Genomic DNA, 16,400 nt, shown 5'->3' with positions numbered 1-16,400 from the left:
TTTGCCACCTCATATGTGCCTTTTGAAAGGCATGCTAATATCTCCATTTTGGAATTCATTTGAATGTGTGTCCTTCAGCATAATTGAACGTCAAAACAACTCTTGATTGAGTCAAGCAAGTATTATTAAAATAAGAGGATAAAGAAAAGGAAGGACATTTCAAACAGCAGGTATTCAGAAAAACAGCATGCTTGCGAGTGTAACATTGCGTTTATACAACAGTTCAATAAACATTTAAACTTAACATTAATTTATATTTTTGACATGATATTTCCAGTTACTTTGCCTGTTTTTGTTTCATGTGTTTTGTTCCTTCCTGAATGAATCAGTGTTTTGAATTAGTTGAGCAGATGATTCAATGACTCATTCATAACGACTTGTTTCGTTACTGAATGAATCAGCTGAACGAATAGGTTAAAGGACTGAATCAATGACTCACTCAAAGACAGTAACTTGTCGCCTCCTATTGGTGTATCCATGTAACGTGTATGAAGAGTCAAAGATAGTACACCCAAAAATGAACTCAATGACTTCCATAGTATGGGAAAAAAATGTTGTATTACTGTTAGAAAGTCTTGCAAAAAAAAAAAAGGTTTAAAAAAAAATCAACAGGAAAAATTGAAGCAGAATTTGTTGTTTATAAAACTGATAAAAGCAAAAATTACTCTCAGTAACAGCTATGCTAACATCCAGTGCAACAGCTCTTTTGCTACCTTGCAAACACTGTAATAAAATATTCCTTTGTAAAAACCCCAAGCATTCAGAATTTTAGAAGAAACATAAAGCCTCAAGCAGGAGAAGCTTGTCTCAGAGCAGTAATGTTAGAGGAAATGCAAACGGATTACTTTGCATTTGCTTACACAAAACTTCACCACACACCAAAATGCCTTCTTAAATATGTTCAATTCAATTCCCGGACCTTGACTGGTATGCGTGTATGCGTCTCTTTGTGTGAGCACGTTGTCTCACTAACATTCTATCGGCGTAGTATTGACAGCACAATAAGACTATGCGATGTAGGATTTGGACGCTGGTGAAGTATCTATCATCAGAACATAGAGTAGCCTATAGCGTTTCAATGAATTTTGAAACCGTAGCATTTTAATCACACTTCCAAAAGACAGAGCCCACAGCCAGCCTTTTCTTTGACAGAAGTGCGCAAGAGAAAAAAAGGACATGTTCAGAGTGAGTAAGGGGGTAAAGTGGGGGAAATGATGGGAAAAGCAAAAGTCTCATGTGATGGAAAGACAGAGAGAGTGCCTTTAGAAGGCTTTTGCTGCTTCTATGTGAGCTGAGAGGTATCTAAGTAGTGTGTGACAGAAAGAAAAGCTACAGCGTGCTCAGTATTAGAGTTAATGGGCGTGTGTGTGTCTGTCTCAGAGAGAGCTAACGTGTGTGTGTGGGTGAAAGCACTTGCCTGAAACTCTACTAATCCTAAAAATAAGAACTTGTGCCATGTGACACACAGACTCTGTAAGATGGCTTCCTCCTGTGAAGAATTAATGCTACCCTGACAGAAAAGATGCAGTCAGATCAGACAGATTATGACAAAAACGACATGCACGTGACTGGGTTATATATATAAAGGGCTGTCAAAATTAACTTGTTAAGGCTTGTGATTAATGAGTAATTTTTTTAGTTTAAAATGTTAAAAATATTTAAAGGATTAGTACACTTCAGAATTAAAATTTCCTGATAATTTTCTCACCCCCATGTCATCCAAGATGTTCATGTCTTTCTTTCTTCAGTCGAAAAGAATTTAATGTTTTTGAGGAAAACATTCCAGGAAACGATGGAACTTTTTAACCACAAATGCTCATCTTGCACTGCTCTGCAATTCACCACACATGGCGTAATCACGTTAAAAAGGTCACGTGTGACGTAGGCGGAAGTACCTCTGTATGACGAAAAACTCCATTTCATTTTCTCCTCAAACTTTAAAATCATCCGACATCAATGTTTTACCTTTTTTTTGTAAAGGGCGTTTGGCTTTGCACGTTCATTTTGTAGACACTGGATCTGTACTTTCACCTACGACACCAAAATGCCGTAGGTGCCGTAGGCGTGACCTTTCTAACATGAAAGTCATGCATGGACGAGCGGTGCAAGACAAGCATTTGTGGTTAAAAAGTATATACATTTTTATTTTTTTTTTACAAAATGACTGATCGTTTAGCTAGATAAGACCCTTATTCCTCATCTGGGAAGCTGCATTGAAACTGTAATTTGGACCTTCCACCCGTTGTACCCCAATGAAGTCCACTATATGGAGAAAAATCCTGGTATGTTTTCCTCAATAACCTTCATTTCTTTTTTCGACTGAAGATAGAAAGACATGAACATCTTGGATGACATGGGGATGAATAAATTATCAGGAAATTTGAATTCAAAAGTGAACTAATAATCCTTTAATGCAATTAATGCAGCATTCGTCTTCCTGGCATCGTTTGGCTAGCGTTACATTATTTGATGGCGATATCATTCATTGAAATCATAACTCAAATCTGTACTATATATAAATATATAATGTCAGGATATGAACCCAGGTCCTTTTCAAATCTTATACAGTAATTATGTGATCAATTAAGTTGCTAAAAAGTGTTTTGTTTTTTTTTGGCCATGTCTCATTTGGCCATGTCTCGTCTCATCTAGGGCACAAAATGGGCCAACACTGCTCCTGCTGCCCCCTTAAAAATCATAGGATGAAAGGGGATTAGAGGGAGCTTTCATGCTAAAACGTAATAGATGCTCTCTTCACGTGCTCAAAGCCGAAATAGAGACCTTGAGAAAAACAGAAGGTCAAGTCGGCCTGCCAGGAAACAGAGGAAGAGGGAGAGACAGGGAGTGAAAGGAAGGAGTGCTAGTGCTGCTTAATGGATTATAGGATATGGAAAAAGCTGGATGGGAAGGAGGGAGGGAGAGAAAGTGTGTGTGTTTTCTGGTTCACAAGTGGGTGTGTGGCAGCGACGGCATGAGAAAAATCGCTCACATGCTTTAGAATAAGGGTGCAGGCAGCTCTCCTAGAGAGACACGGCTGTAGTGCCACAACAACTAGTAGCTACTGCTGTTCATCACACTAGATTGTGACACAATCCTCCTCCTCCACTCTGGCTAATACTACTTCCTTTCATCCTACTCTCCATGCCTCTAGGCGAAAAAAAACCTGCAGACTTATCTAAACTACTGTTCTGGCTCAAGGCTATTGATGGACCTATATATTGGCCAGACTGTTTTGAGATTATTAGCATCAGACAGCCAATAACTGTTCCCACTTGGCTAATTAACTCTCCCTTGTGTCAGTTGTGTCCAAAATCTACAGACAGCCTTAAAGATTAATAATAAACATTTTTCATTTTTTCTTTAAATATTTTAGTGAGCACATTAGCAGATAATATGATTTACATGTACACATTTTACAATATATAATTAAATAATTCCTTTAAACGCTATACAATATGGTGAACAACACAACGTTTAGTTGCATTGTTATTTAGTAAAAAATTCAATATATTCCTTTGAGCGCCAAATCAAAGTTTAGTTTTTGGTTTGCTTCTTCACTAGGGTTGTTATCATTTCTCTTACTCCTAAATGAGCCACCTATCTTCAAAGTGCACAAATATGAGAAGCCAATTAGTGCTGAATAGCAACATAATTTACACATAAGTTTTGCCTCTAATTTATCATCATAGCTAGGACACTTTATTTCCATGATTATTATAAGTCTCATTAGGAGCTTTATCAGGGCAGAAGTAAGTTATCCATAGTGCCTGAAATATGGTAAGTGTGAACACACATTCACAATCTTCTTTAGCATATAAAATAATCAACAACTTTTACAAATTAGGTATCATCTGCAATAACCAAAATAAAGATGTGAAAAAAAAAAAAAACATCACCTCTCCTGAATTCTGTCGCATCATCTCTGTTATGTAAATGCACTTTATGGTATCCTTGGGTCTCTAATTCTGTTCTTAATCTTTACAGAAAAGTGCTGAAATAGCTTGAGCAGATGTCCCTCATCTCAGTGTCTTTCTCAGACTTCTCTCGGAGCAACACTTATTTAAATAGCCTTAAAAAATCACACATGTACAAACCCGTACAAATACAGACTTCCGCACGTACTGCAATGCCCCTAAAAATATGAACAAAAATCAACACTTTTTCAGCAAAAGCAAACATTTTCAAACACACACTGCTCTGGCACTTTAGAAATGTAAATGCACTGTTCCAAAAGTTCAAAATATGAACAAAAATCAACACTTTTTCAGCAAAAGCAAACAATTTCAAACACACACTGCTTTGGCTGTTTAGAAATGTAAATACACCGATCCAAAAGTTCAAACAGAGACTTCAGAACGAGTTTTGATTAATGAATATGGATGCGTAAAATATTCTGTTGTCCATATTCACACTGCACTGAGATGGTTATTAACTGGGAAGTCTTTGAAATGTCATGCTACACATATGCATGCATATTATTACAATTAAATTAATTAGGTATTTGAATATTGTGTGTGAATGTGTGTCCATTTATCTATGTATTGATGAATCAATATCATTCATAAATCTGAATTTATAATTTCAAGAGCGCTAGGCTAAATTTACTCTCTGGGTCATAAGTTAATTACACAGCACTAAAAACAGCCACTATTTATTCCACTATTTAATAATTCACACTCAAATGTGAATGACCTGCTAGGAGGTTTAAGGACCTTCCAGTTGGATGTTTATTACTTCTGACAAAATGAATCTGCCAGTCTCTCACGTTCTATTCCTCTCCTCACCTGTCCTTTTTTTCTCAGTGTGCTTAATGAACCGATAAATTTCATCCCTCTCGCCCTGTTATATTAATAAGGTAATTTCAGAATCTCCAAATCTCATCTGAGGAGATCCAGTTCTGGCCTTTCAATCAAACATCCTCTTATCTCCACGGGAACCTCTCCTAACTAACTCCTGCTCCATCCAGGTGCCATAACTGCTGCCGTCTCTCAGGCTCTCCTAATCTCCTATCTGACCTCCACTCTCTTTCTATTAGTGTCGCTGTCATTGCTGTGTCCTCAACCTGTTCCCTTCACTACAGACCCTCATGTCTCTCCTCTACCCTTAATATTCCCCTTTCTGTATCATGAAGCACTAGAATTAAACAATCATGTCTGTTTATTTTAAATTATTTTTCAAAATTAATATTTTAAATAAAAACAAATATATTTTCCTTAATTATTAGAATCCAACAAAGTAACAGCAAACATCAACTGACAAAGACGCGCCCCCTTTAGTTACTGATGCTATGTCCGACAAGCCATGAATGCAGTGAAAAATACATCTCGAAGCACAGAGGACACTGACAACGTGTAGACAGACAAGACAGATCAGGTTACTTTTGATATGAAACAAAGGGCCCTATTTTAACGATCTAAACGCAAAGTGTAAAGCGCACGGCGCAGGTGCACTCAGGGCGTGTCCAAATCCACTTTTGCTATTTTAACGACGGAAAAACGATCCGTGCGTCGGGGCGCATTTTTGAAATGGGTTGTCCCTATTCTCTTAATGAGTAATGGGCGTAACGTTCAATAAACCAATCAGAGTGTCATCTCCCATTCCCTTTAAGAGCGAGACGCGCTCGCGCCATGGCGGATTGCTATTTAAATGGCAATATTTACATTTTTATATTTATGTAGCCTACACAATAATATTCTTTTACACTGTAATCCTTTTATTTTTAATATTTGGCATGTTTGTGTGATGCGCATCCCTGTGTGTAATAAGCAAAGTCAACGCGCACTGTGGACGCGCCCAGAGGCGCAGTTTCTACCAACGCGCTCTAACAAAAAAATATTGCGCCATTGACTTTAGAATTTAGACCAGGTTTGAGTTGGTCTATGGCGCAGTCTATTTTCAGCTCCTTAAAATAGCAATGCGCCGGCAATGCGCCTGAACACACCTCTTTTTTAGACCAGCACGCCCATGGGCGCACTAACTGGCGCAAATGCATTTACTAATTTAAGGACGTGGCGCTGAACGGGAAAACGCGAACGGCGCCGGACGCAAACTAGCAAACACACTTGCGCTGCGCCTTGCGTCGCATTGCGCCGGGTGTATTATAGGGCCCAAAGTCTCAAATTTCAAATTTTGTCATTTTTAAAGAAATTTAAACAAAAAATACCATTTTGTGGCTCTTTAATGTGTCGTGACAGATCGCTGTAGGGCCTCAGTTCAAACGGCTCATGAACCGATCATCTCTTCCTACTAGTTCATTTATAGCATCAAATAAACATGAACGAACATCATAAGGAATGTTGTTTCAATCGCGGAAATACGTCAGTACACACCATTTTTCAAGTTCAAGTCCACTGAGGTTAATCTGCTAACTCCTCTGACTGCTTTGTCAGACAAAATGGCGGATTCGGCGTTATGATTGGTTAGATCGCCTGTCAATCAAACTCCTGGCGAAGGGTCAATTGTCCACCATGAAATCAAAAATTGACCATTAGAATATGGAGTATTGCAGGATTTATTATAAATTTAATATTTAATCAAAATGAATTCCCCTCCCTCTTGCAGTGACATCTCTTCTCTCATGATGTGTTCACTGGTGCGAGGGCGGGACAACCTGTCACTCACATGAGATCACAGCAATAGCAAACCACAACATTCCAACCATCCAATCAATTTCCGATGGACAAAATCAAGTCCCGCCCTTCATTTTTTTTAGGTTATTTTACTCAGATATAGTATGTCACAATAGGGAAGCAACTTACATTTCAAGTCATATTTAAAGGTATTTTTAATGAATTTTTATGGACAAAATTAACACACCTGTGAATTAAAGAAAAAAGAAAAAAACTATTGGCAGAGGTCAAATTCTTTTCTGAGCCAATCCGAAGACTTTGAGTTCTGCCTGTCAATCATTTTAAGTGATTGAACGGGCAGCCCATAGATGACAAACAGGAATCTGACAGTGTGATAGTTGAAGCAGATCATTCTCATTAAATGCCATATTTACTTTCATAAGCTGTTGTCAGTTGTTAGTTTGTCATGCGAGAATTCTATCTTCCTCCTGTTGTTTTAGACAACACTGAGATGTGCTGCTGCTCTCCTGCTCCATCTCTAATTAATTTTTGAGGACAGGGCTTTGGAAAGATGGGGGTGTGTCTGTTCATACTGCAACAGCAAAAGCCTTGTTTCAAGCATTGTGACAAAAAAAAAAAAAAACAGAATTTGCTTACATAACTGTTCTATAAAAGTCATTTGTCAGTGATTTGACATACACAGAAACCAAAATAGCAAATATAATGTGGATCCATTAATCTCTCCCATTCTCACTGACCTGTTTGAAATGAAATCCCTCATAAAATCACAACCCACATACTGATGTTGTAGACTGTGTTTCATGTGTGCAACATCTGCCTGGAATTTTTGTTTTGAAAACACTAGAATTTGCTATTTACTGTAATATGTATTTGGACATATTAATGCAAATTCAGTTTTACATTTTGTTTTTCATTTCAAAGCCTATCACAGTCCAAAAAGGATTGGGGGTTTTTCTTGAGGGATTTTTATGTTTTTCTTCCCTCGTATTTTTCAGTTTTCACTGCTCTACAAATTTGATTCATGGTTGATTTATGAAAGTTGGTTACTTCAGCTTAAGATTTAAAATTAAATATGTTGTTGCAAATCTTCATGAACTTCAAATGCACATGGATCAAGTAATTTGTTTTATTAATATTTGGTCTTGTTAAATTTCCATCAGATATTTGTTATAGCTGTCTATCCTAAGTCTTTTGCTTTCCAGTCTCATCCTCTCCTCTTGTTTTATATTTCACACTGACCAGAAGCTCTGCTTCTGCCTTGAAAACTAACCTGTCTTTCAACATGTGCGTGTGGGATTGCAGTAGAGGTTTCATACACATGCACACACTACAAGCTGGTACCGTTGCTCCGTAAAAAAGACCTCAATTGGAAATCACTGGAGAATGAAACTGAATTTGTGAGCCTGGCAACTCGATACAGGCATGGTAACTCCATCCATCACACAAAGCTACTCTGATTTGCCTTTCTGTCTGAACAAGAATAAAATCATGTGGCCAGCAGGCCAACCCAGTGGGGCTCTCAGACCATAGAGAAAGCCTGTAGGGTCATTCTCATTGGGTTTGATTGTGCTAAATACTCTGAAACACAGGGTTTGATTGAGTTCATTCCCCATTCACCCATCTTTCTTGTGCTTGCCTCTTGTAATAAAGAAGAAAATCTCCTTTTGCAAGCCCTACAGCAATGCAGACATTTAACAGGTTTGTAAAGCCTTTTATGTGGGACAGGCATTATTTCTCCTAGATAAGCACACAATAAACAGACCCTCATTTTAATGTGTGAACACCAGACATTGCATTAATAAAAGACTCTCTAGGTGATGCATCGCATTTGAGACCAGCAGTTCAGTATATTTCCATCCCATTCATTTATAACCTAATGTGAGTGATAGGCTACATTTTACACATTTATGCGCATACAGTATGATTCCTTGCACTGCAACAGTAGACCCACTGTGCATCTAAACAGGGCCATTGGTTTTAGATTTCAAATACGCATCCATTGAAGGCTTGTACATAGATAAAAGGCCTAGCTGTGAGTGACAGTATAACACTGCAGTCCCTTTGTGCCGTTTTTCACAAGGTCAACAGCCTTTACAAGGTGCGACTGTGCAATACAAACAATAGTCAAGCTAAACCTGTCAACATGTGGTATCAGATGCAAATGCACACGCCAACGGATGACAATGCAAATGTGTAACCTCAAGACTGATGTGTATAAGCTTTAGCCTGACTCAATGTAGGGATGGTAGAACCTAATAAAAATTGACATATTTATACATTTAGTGCATTTTATTTATTATTTTATTAAACTATTTTATTTTACAAAATACTTTCAAAGACATTTCCTCCACACTTAATACTGCTTTGTGCTTTAATATACCAGTTCAGTAAACAAAACGTAAATACTATTCCATTTAAATTTCCATTTTAGACACAACATTGGTAGATACTTTGTTTATTTTTGCTATGCCAAACAAAAAAGTTACGAACAGATCCACAGAAGAATTACTGTTGCATAATTGCTGTGTGTTTTGAATGAATCGGTTGATTGAACAATGAAATTAATCGCTCATACCTGGTTGATTCCTAAATTACGGAGCCCCGCACCTGACATGCAAGAAAAAATTTAATTGTGCGCACGATTTACTAATTTGTTCCCTCAATTTACTAAATCATGCTCACAATTTACTATTTCGTTCCCTCAATTTATAAATCATGCGCATGATTTATAAATCGAGGGAACGAAATAGTAAATCGTGCGCACGTTTTAGCAAGTTGAGGGAACAAAATAGTAAATCGTGCGCACGTTTTAGCAAATCGAGGGAACGAAATAGTAAATCGTGCGCACGTTTTAGTAAATCGAGGGAATGAAATAGTAAATCGTGCGCACGTTTTAGTAAATCGAGGGAATGAAATAGTAAATCGTGCGCACGTTTTAGTAAATCGAGGGAACAAAATAGTAAATCGTGCGCACGTTTTAGTAAATCGAGGGAATGAAATAGTAAATCGTGCGCACGTTTTAGTAAATCGAGGGAACGAATTAGTAAATTGTGTGCACGATTTAGCCTACTATTTTTTTCCTGCATGTCATGTCCGGGGCTCCGTACAATATCAATCAGTGTGTTTGAACAAATTATTTGAGTGAAAATGATTCAAGTAACTTAATCAATTGTCGCCACCTACTGGCGTAATGATGTAACTTGCAGTAAGAGTCGCTTAAAAAACTGAAATACAAGGATAAGAAATAACTTTGTCTTATATTTATAATATATTTACAGAGCCCTGCACATGATATGCAGGGGAAAAAAGTAAATCGTGCTCACAATTTACTAATTTGTACAGAGCCCCAGACATGACATGCAGGAAAAAGTAGTAGGCTAAATCGTATGCACGAGGGAACGAAATAGTAAATTGTGCGCACAATTTAATTTTTTTTCTTGCACGTCATGTATGGGGCTCCGTAAATTCAAAAAATTTCAAATTGACAGTTGAAATTAGTGTAGGCCTATTAAATTTTTTAATTGCAACAGATTCCAACCTTAAAGGGTTTTTTAACTTTAGTTAGTGTGTAATGCTGCTGCTTGAGCATAAACAACATCTGCAAAGTTACGATGCTCAAAGTTCGATGCAAAGGGAGATATTTCTTTAAAAGAAATCTCTTTTTAAGGACTACAACAAACGGCTGGTAGAGACTACAACGAGCTTCTTCCCGGGTTGGTAACATCACAAACCCCAAAATTTACATAATTCTTTAATCCCCTTTAATTTCTTTTAAAAGCAGATCCTATTACGTGAACAGGTAATTGTGATCCAAAATAGCAGGTAATTAGGTAAACCACAGAAGAAGAGAAAGATTAAAATAAAGCTAAAGGACAAAAGGGTAGGAAAGGAGACCTCATCTGCAGATAAGTTCATCTGAAATGACACAAAGATTTGCTTAGCCAGCTAAGTAAAAGACAATGAGCCCTTGAAAGCTGTCACCACCAGTATTATTCAGCGAGGAGTGATATTTCAGCGGGATGTACAAACTGTATGTACTGATCTGATGAAAAACGTAACGTTTCATTTTATAGGTGCAACAAAAAGCTAGAGGGTCTGGAGTCTGTAAGGCCTCTACATCCTCACGATGTGTCCTTGTTACGAGACCACCTTATCTGCTGAAATGGGGGGACATCTACCATCTATCAGTGATGAAATCAAACACGGGAAGGATACAGATAATTGAAATTCTATCCTCCCCAAGGCCCGTGAACAAAACTGCTGAGAGATCTCTATCGTGTGCCTGTATCATCTGGAGTTCAAGCAAGGGCTGCCGGCCCAGACCAGAGGCTCGAGAGCAGGTACAGGGTGAGTACAGGAGACGCTGCTGACAGCATACAAATTAGCCTAAGGCAAAACCCACAGTAAAAGTGACCTCCTGGACTAAAAAATAAGAGAATGAAATGTGATTCACAGGCTATAGAAACAATGAGGCTGTCATTCAACATTATTAAATTTTATAATGGACTGACTGAGCAGAGGACGGCTGACTAATGAGCAGTTTGCTGGAGACATGAACCATGATAAGCCCTTCAGATGCACCAAACTTAAATGAAAAACTCATCCAAGCTAGAATCTTTGCTCTTTTAGAAGAACAAAGATTTTAAATCTAATTCTGGATTTGATTTCTTTCCACAGTAAACACTCACTGCATACTTGGATGCTTCAAGGTATTTTGTGAATAAACAAAAAAAATGAATGAGTTTTGTTATTAGCCAGCAGCTACACTCAGTGACACCCAAGAGTAGAAATGGATGTAAAATTGACAGCAAATTTAATAATAATATCCCCAACATATGATGTGATTTATAACTAAAGGAGAAAATAATAGATTATAATGTCCATGGATATGGCTTTAGTTAACCTTTAAATGGAAAGTAATTTTCATGTATTTTTTCATGTAATTTCATGTATTATTCGCTTTTTTATTGTCAATGTATGAACAGCTTGTAACGAAACTTATATTCAGTCTCTTGCATGTTACGTGTGCTATACTGTGAGCGCATGAAATAAGTTGCTGGCTGCAGTTCACTTAACAGCCACCGGTGTCACTAATAACAAGGCTTTCTGAATTCGTCCATTAAGTCCACGAGACAGTAGGGTGTCCCATTCATCATTTTAGGTTTCAAAAGGGTGCTCGTGAGCGCATTACGCATCAGAGCGGCATTACGTCACGAAAGTGCAGACTGAGAGGAAGACCGTGAGGGTTTAGGGTGCCATTTGGGACCGGGCCAGTACAGCCCCTTTAAGGACTTTCATAATGACTCAGAATAGGAGCACAATATGTATCATTCTCCCAGGAACAAAATAACTTGCATAACCAAATTGTCTTAATATAATAAAGTTTGAGGTAACGTTATAATCAACGTGTGAGCATCAACCTGATAAAGATCATATCGTTTCCCTGCTTTTGCAGTCAAAAAGCAGAGAAAGAAAATCAAGCTACTCCATATACATAAGAAATAATGCACGAAGGAGATTTGATTTTCTTCATGATAGAAAAACTGTGATTACTTAATGAGACATATGCTACAGCCATTACCTTCAATCCCCTGAGCTCCTCTGATATCACATTAGCTGAATAAGCACTCATAAAACTACTAGTTAAGCTTTCTGCAAATAAATTAGTGCAGCCTAAAGAGATTAAAAAAACACTTAATTATGATTTTAGTGGTGATATCTTAACCCCAAAATGCTAATGTGAGTATGCAATTTTTGCTATTTTTTAATATGAAATTCTCTTTTTCATCTGGCACTCCAGAAAAACCATTCTGACTGAGTGAACCTATTGTTTTTACCATTAGTATGTTATTTTGTATAATAAACGAGAGTTAATATGTACATATTCAGTTTTTTTTTTTTTCATTTTCCATCTGTTTATTTTCAGTTTATTTTCAGATTTATATTTAGTGAGTAAACAAGTAAATGTAATGCCATCATTTAGCAACTAATTGAATCCCATTTTTGACTAATTTACTGTTTGAATTCTATTGGGAATAATTAATCTTAAAACTACTATAGTGCAATATGGTGTATGAATCTATGTAGAAGCTTTTGAATATAGCCACTGATCTTTCCCATTCACCATAATGTACCTCTCAACAAAAAACAGAGTTATACCATTCTTTCGACCCTGCTTTTGATAGACGTCCTTCATGTCGATGATTCACATGGATGATTCTGAATCACTGAAGTGATTGACTGCAGTGATTCTATTGAACCTAAAGGACCTCAACAGTGACTCAACTCTGGGATTCATTGTAATGACCCAAATACCACCAGCCCTGACTCACTCAACTGAACCGGCATGCATTTATGAAGATCAGAGCTTTGACTTCTTGTAATGTCAAACAGCAGGTATTCCAATACAATGTTATTGATCAAAGCTTTTACAGCTTTTACATCTCACGTGAGGCTGCCTAGCATTGAATAACAATATGGGACTCATACTTCCGCAGCTTTTCAATGAGCCTATTGTGTTCTCATCTGACTAAGCCATATTGCATAACCAAATCTGCAGCTACGTTGACAATGTCAGATAGCTTTTTATTTAAAAATGTGATATTTACATATTACACATGTATGCCCCAAATTAAATCTTCATATACTTTTCTTTTCTTATACTATGAAAATAACACTAAAATAATGTTGTATGGTCAAATCTATACACTGACAGCAGAACTGTAATGTTTAATGTCTTTTTTCTAATTAGGTTAAAAGTGAAGCAAATATGAATGAAAGTATAAGACTGGACAAAAGAACTGCTGTTTTTCTTTTTGTCACTTACTATAGCAGTAATAGCTGTTAACTGTGGTTTCAGAGCATGTTGTAAATAGTCAGGGATCAGCTTGGATCAATAACTGAGGGAAATTGGATGGGACCTCTGAAAGATACCTCTCTGAACAAGGAAACATTTTTACGGCAGTAACTGAAGTCTATAACAGGGTTCTTTTGTTTCTTCCAGCCTTGAGTCATTTGTCAGCAAATAAAACTCTCAGGATAATTTCTAAACACGCGTTAGATTTGTTGTATTTTATTTAGACTTGTTGTTTATCAACGGGCTTTTGAGTAAAAATGCCTAAATTAAATAATTGCGTGAAATAACTAAAAAAAAAAAAGGAAAGAGAAACTCGTAAAAATACGATTAGGTATTTACAACACCAGATGACATGACAAATACGTTCGTTATGCTTTGTCGACCTTCTGAACGGTGGATTCAGCGTTTGCATCTGTTACACCAAAAGTCACCTTGGAAGATGAATGAGTGGCGCGAGAGATGGCGCAAACGGAACTGAATATCCTATGGCCGCAAGACTGCACACAACCACTGACTTCCAATGTGAACGAGTCACATGACTGTACTACGGCAATGACACCGCTTTATTTTGGTCCATCAGCCTCTTGAAGAATATCTATAATTAGAGCTCGTCTCGTGCGGCCGAATTTGACCGAAAGTGCACGAATTCCTTGGGGTTTGGGGGCTCGCGACAGGACCTTCTGAGCTTTAAAAACAGGCTCACAATGAAGACTGTGATTTTATAGGTGTCCCGTGAAGGATATGGTGATTTTTACAAATGTTCCCTCACTTTAAGAGTAATATAACCTGACATATTTAAGGGATTCAAAGCAATGTTTATTGATAATGGCATGCCATAAAAGGAACATTGTGATGCATAACGTTTTTCTCAAGGTGAGACCCGGACACCTCATGCTCTTACCTTCAGTTGTCGCCTTGCCATGTCGGTAGGCTGCTTGGCGTTGAAAGGATAGGCGACGCATCGCATCACAAAGACATAGAGTTGCAGCTTCTTCTTTCGTTCCTCTTCTTCCCTCTGCAGTTTCTCCACGTCCTCCTTGTCTTGCTCGCTGGCGGCCGACGGGCTCGGGCTGGATGGTCGCGCGCTGGAGCCTCGGCTGGTGGGTTGGAGCCTATCGGTGCTCTCGCTGGTCCTGCTGGGGGAGATGCGAGTGGCTCCGGACTGAGGAGCCATCACCTCTCGGCTTTCCTCTTCCACTATCCCGTCCGATTCCTCTTCGCTGGAGGATGGATCCAACATTTTTGCTCTCGGGCAGCGCTCGCCTAACCGTACAAGCGAATTAAACGCACGATGGGATATTTACGGCGTGGAAAGGTATCAGTTTGTTGACGTAGTGTTCGGCATTCAGAGGGCTGCTCGACTGTTGGTGAATTTTTAATATCCTGACACACTTCGGGTGCGGAAGCAGACACTGCAATCTCTTCACTCGACCAGAGCAAAGATACTGCTGCTGCTGCATACGTGTTCCGTGCTGTGCCTCCGTTCGCCAGTCATTGCGAGGGACTGAAGAGGAAAGGGGATGGGAGGGGCGCGCGCAATGAAAAGAGCGAATGATGGCCACTTCCTGCTGAGTCTCGCGTAAGACGCAGGCGCTGTCCGCGGTGCTGGATGAGAGAGCGGGTCATTTCGGTCGCAAAAATGGTGAGGGTGGATGACACCGAGAATGTGCTGTTATTTCATTTGACCTCTGTATTTCACTCGCAAAGCAGGGACTTGCCATATGACATCACCACATGACATATTTAATTTTAAACGTATGCTTGCTTGCTTTATTGAACTGTTTTTAGCCTAAAAATCTAGTATAAAATTTCAGAAGTCAATCAAATATTTGAAATATTTATGTAATTATTAGACTATATTTATAGTCTCTTATATCTCATTTAACTTTTTGAGAATAAATAAATAAATACATCAAATTTATTAGCAGACTTTCCCTATAAACACCATACCAAAATTACAAGAATACTTCACACCATACAAAAAATAAAAAAATCACACCATACATACATATATATATATATATATATATATATATATATATATATATATATATATATATATATATGAGTATGGTGTGATTATATATATATATATATATATATATATATATATATAGCCTATATATATATATATATATATATATATATATATATATATATATATATCATGTGACAGGATGGGACATCATTCAGACACCTGCAAAAGAACCACATGGTCATGAAGCAAAGTAACTAACTCTCTTTTAACTATTTGAAAAATTCATTTTTTCACTTGCTCATACACATGTCCCAAAATATCAGGTCATTCGGTACAACTGCTATAAAACATGGAAAATGTTGTAATATTTTAAAAACTAAATATAAAATGTTTGATTGTCCTTTTGCTAGCTAGCTAGATATCAGCCTGTTAACATTGTTTGAAAATATCATCATTCGGTATAACCAAAAGTGTCATTCAGTAAAACCGAAATTTTGGTTAAACCAAATGACTTTTTTGGTGACAAATTTTGTCCATCTCGTAATAAATGACAAAAGCAGTGTTAATTGATTATAAAAACCACATAATCTCATTGTTAACACTGAATAAAACTTCAAAATTAATTATATCTCCATTATATTTTTTGACACTTTTAAAAAACATATTCGACAATGGCCCATTTTGTTTTTAGCGTTATTTAAAACAGATACAGAATATTTAATATAGATTATTCTTATATATATATATATATATATATATATATATATATATTTTTTTTTTTTTTTTTTTTTTTTTTTTGAAAGAATAATCTGTAAATCCTCCAGAAGCTTTTACTCTACATAAAGACATATAGTCCTCACAAGCTGTTTGCCATTTAGCAGAAGCTTTTCTATCCGATGTGACTTCTCTTACTATGGCAACAGTCCCTCTGGAGCAACCTGGGGTTAAGTGTTTGACTCAAGGCCACATGGGTGGT

The 16,400-nt window shown here is 37.4% G+C and overlaps 1 protein-coding gene across 22 annotated transcripts in view; it reads right to left on the bottom strand.

The window, feature by feature from the left end:
- The window catches only part of cadpsb (Ca2+-dependent activator protein for secretion b), a 91,469-nt gene extending 76,292 nt beyond the window's left edge, over positions 1-15,177 (bottom strand). For 4 of the 22 annotated variants that reach the window (XM_048199499.1, XM_048199500.1, XM_048199503.1 and 1 more), the window contains exon 1: positions 14,348-15,167. In XM_048199499.1, coding sequence (XP_048055456.1) covers positions 14,348-14,686 — 339 coding nt within the window. In that variant the 5' untranslated portion in view covers positions 14,687-15,167. Of the gene's footprint in view, positions 1-14,347 lie in introns of all 22 variants that reach the window. The other 18 variants (XM_048199516.1, XM_048199509.1, XM_048199512.1 and 15 more) reach the window with 10 other exon arrangements.
- Between the last annotated feature and the right edge of the window lie 1,223 nt (positions 15,178-16,400).

The sequence above is a fragment of the Megalobrama amblycephala genome, linkage group LG8 (assembly GCF_018812025.1).
Source record: "Megalobrama amblycephala isolate DHTTF-2021 linkage group LG8, ASM1881202v1, whole genome shotgun sequence".
Taxonomy (NCBI): domain Eukaryota; kingdom Metazoa; phylum Chordata; class Actinopteri; order Cypriniformes; family Xenocyprididae; genus Megalobrama; species Megalobrama amblycephala.
Note: the sequence above shows the minus strand (reverse complement) of the source record. Positions and strands in the feature narration are given on the sequence as shown.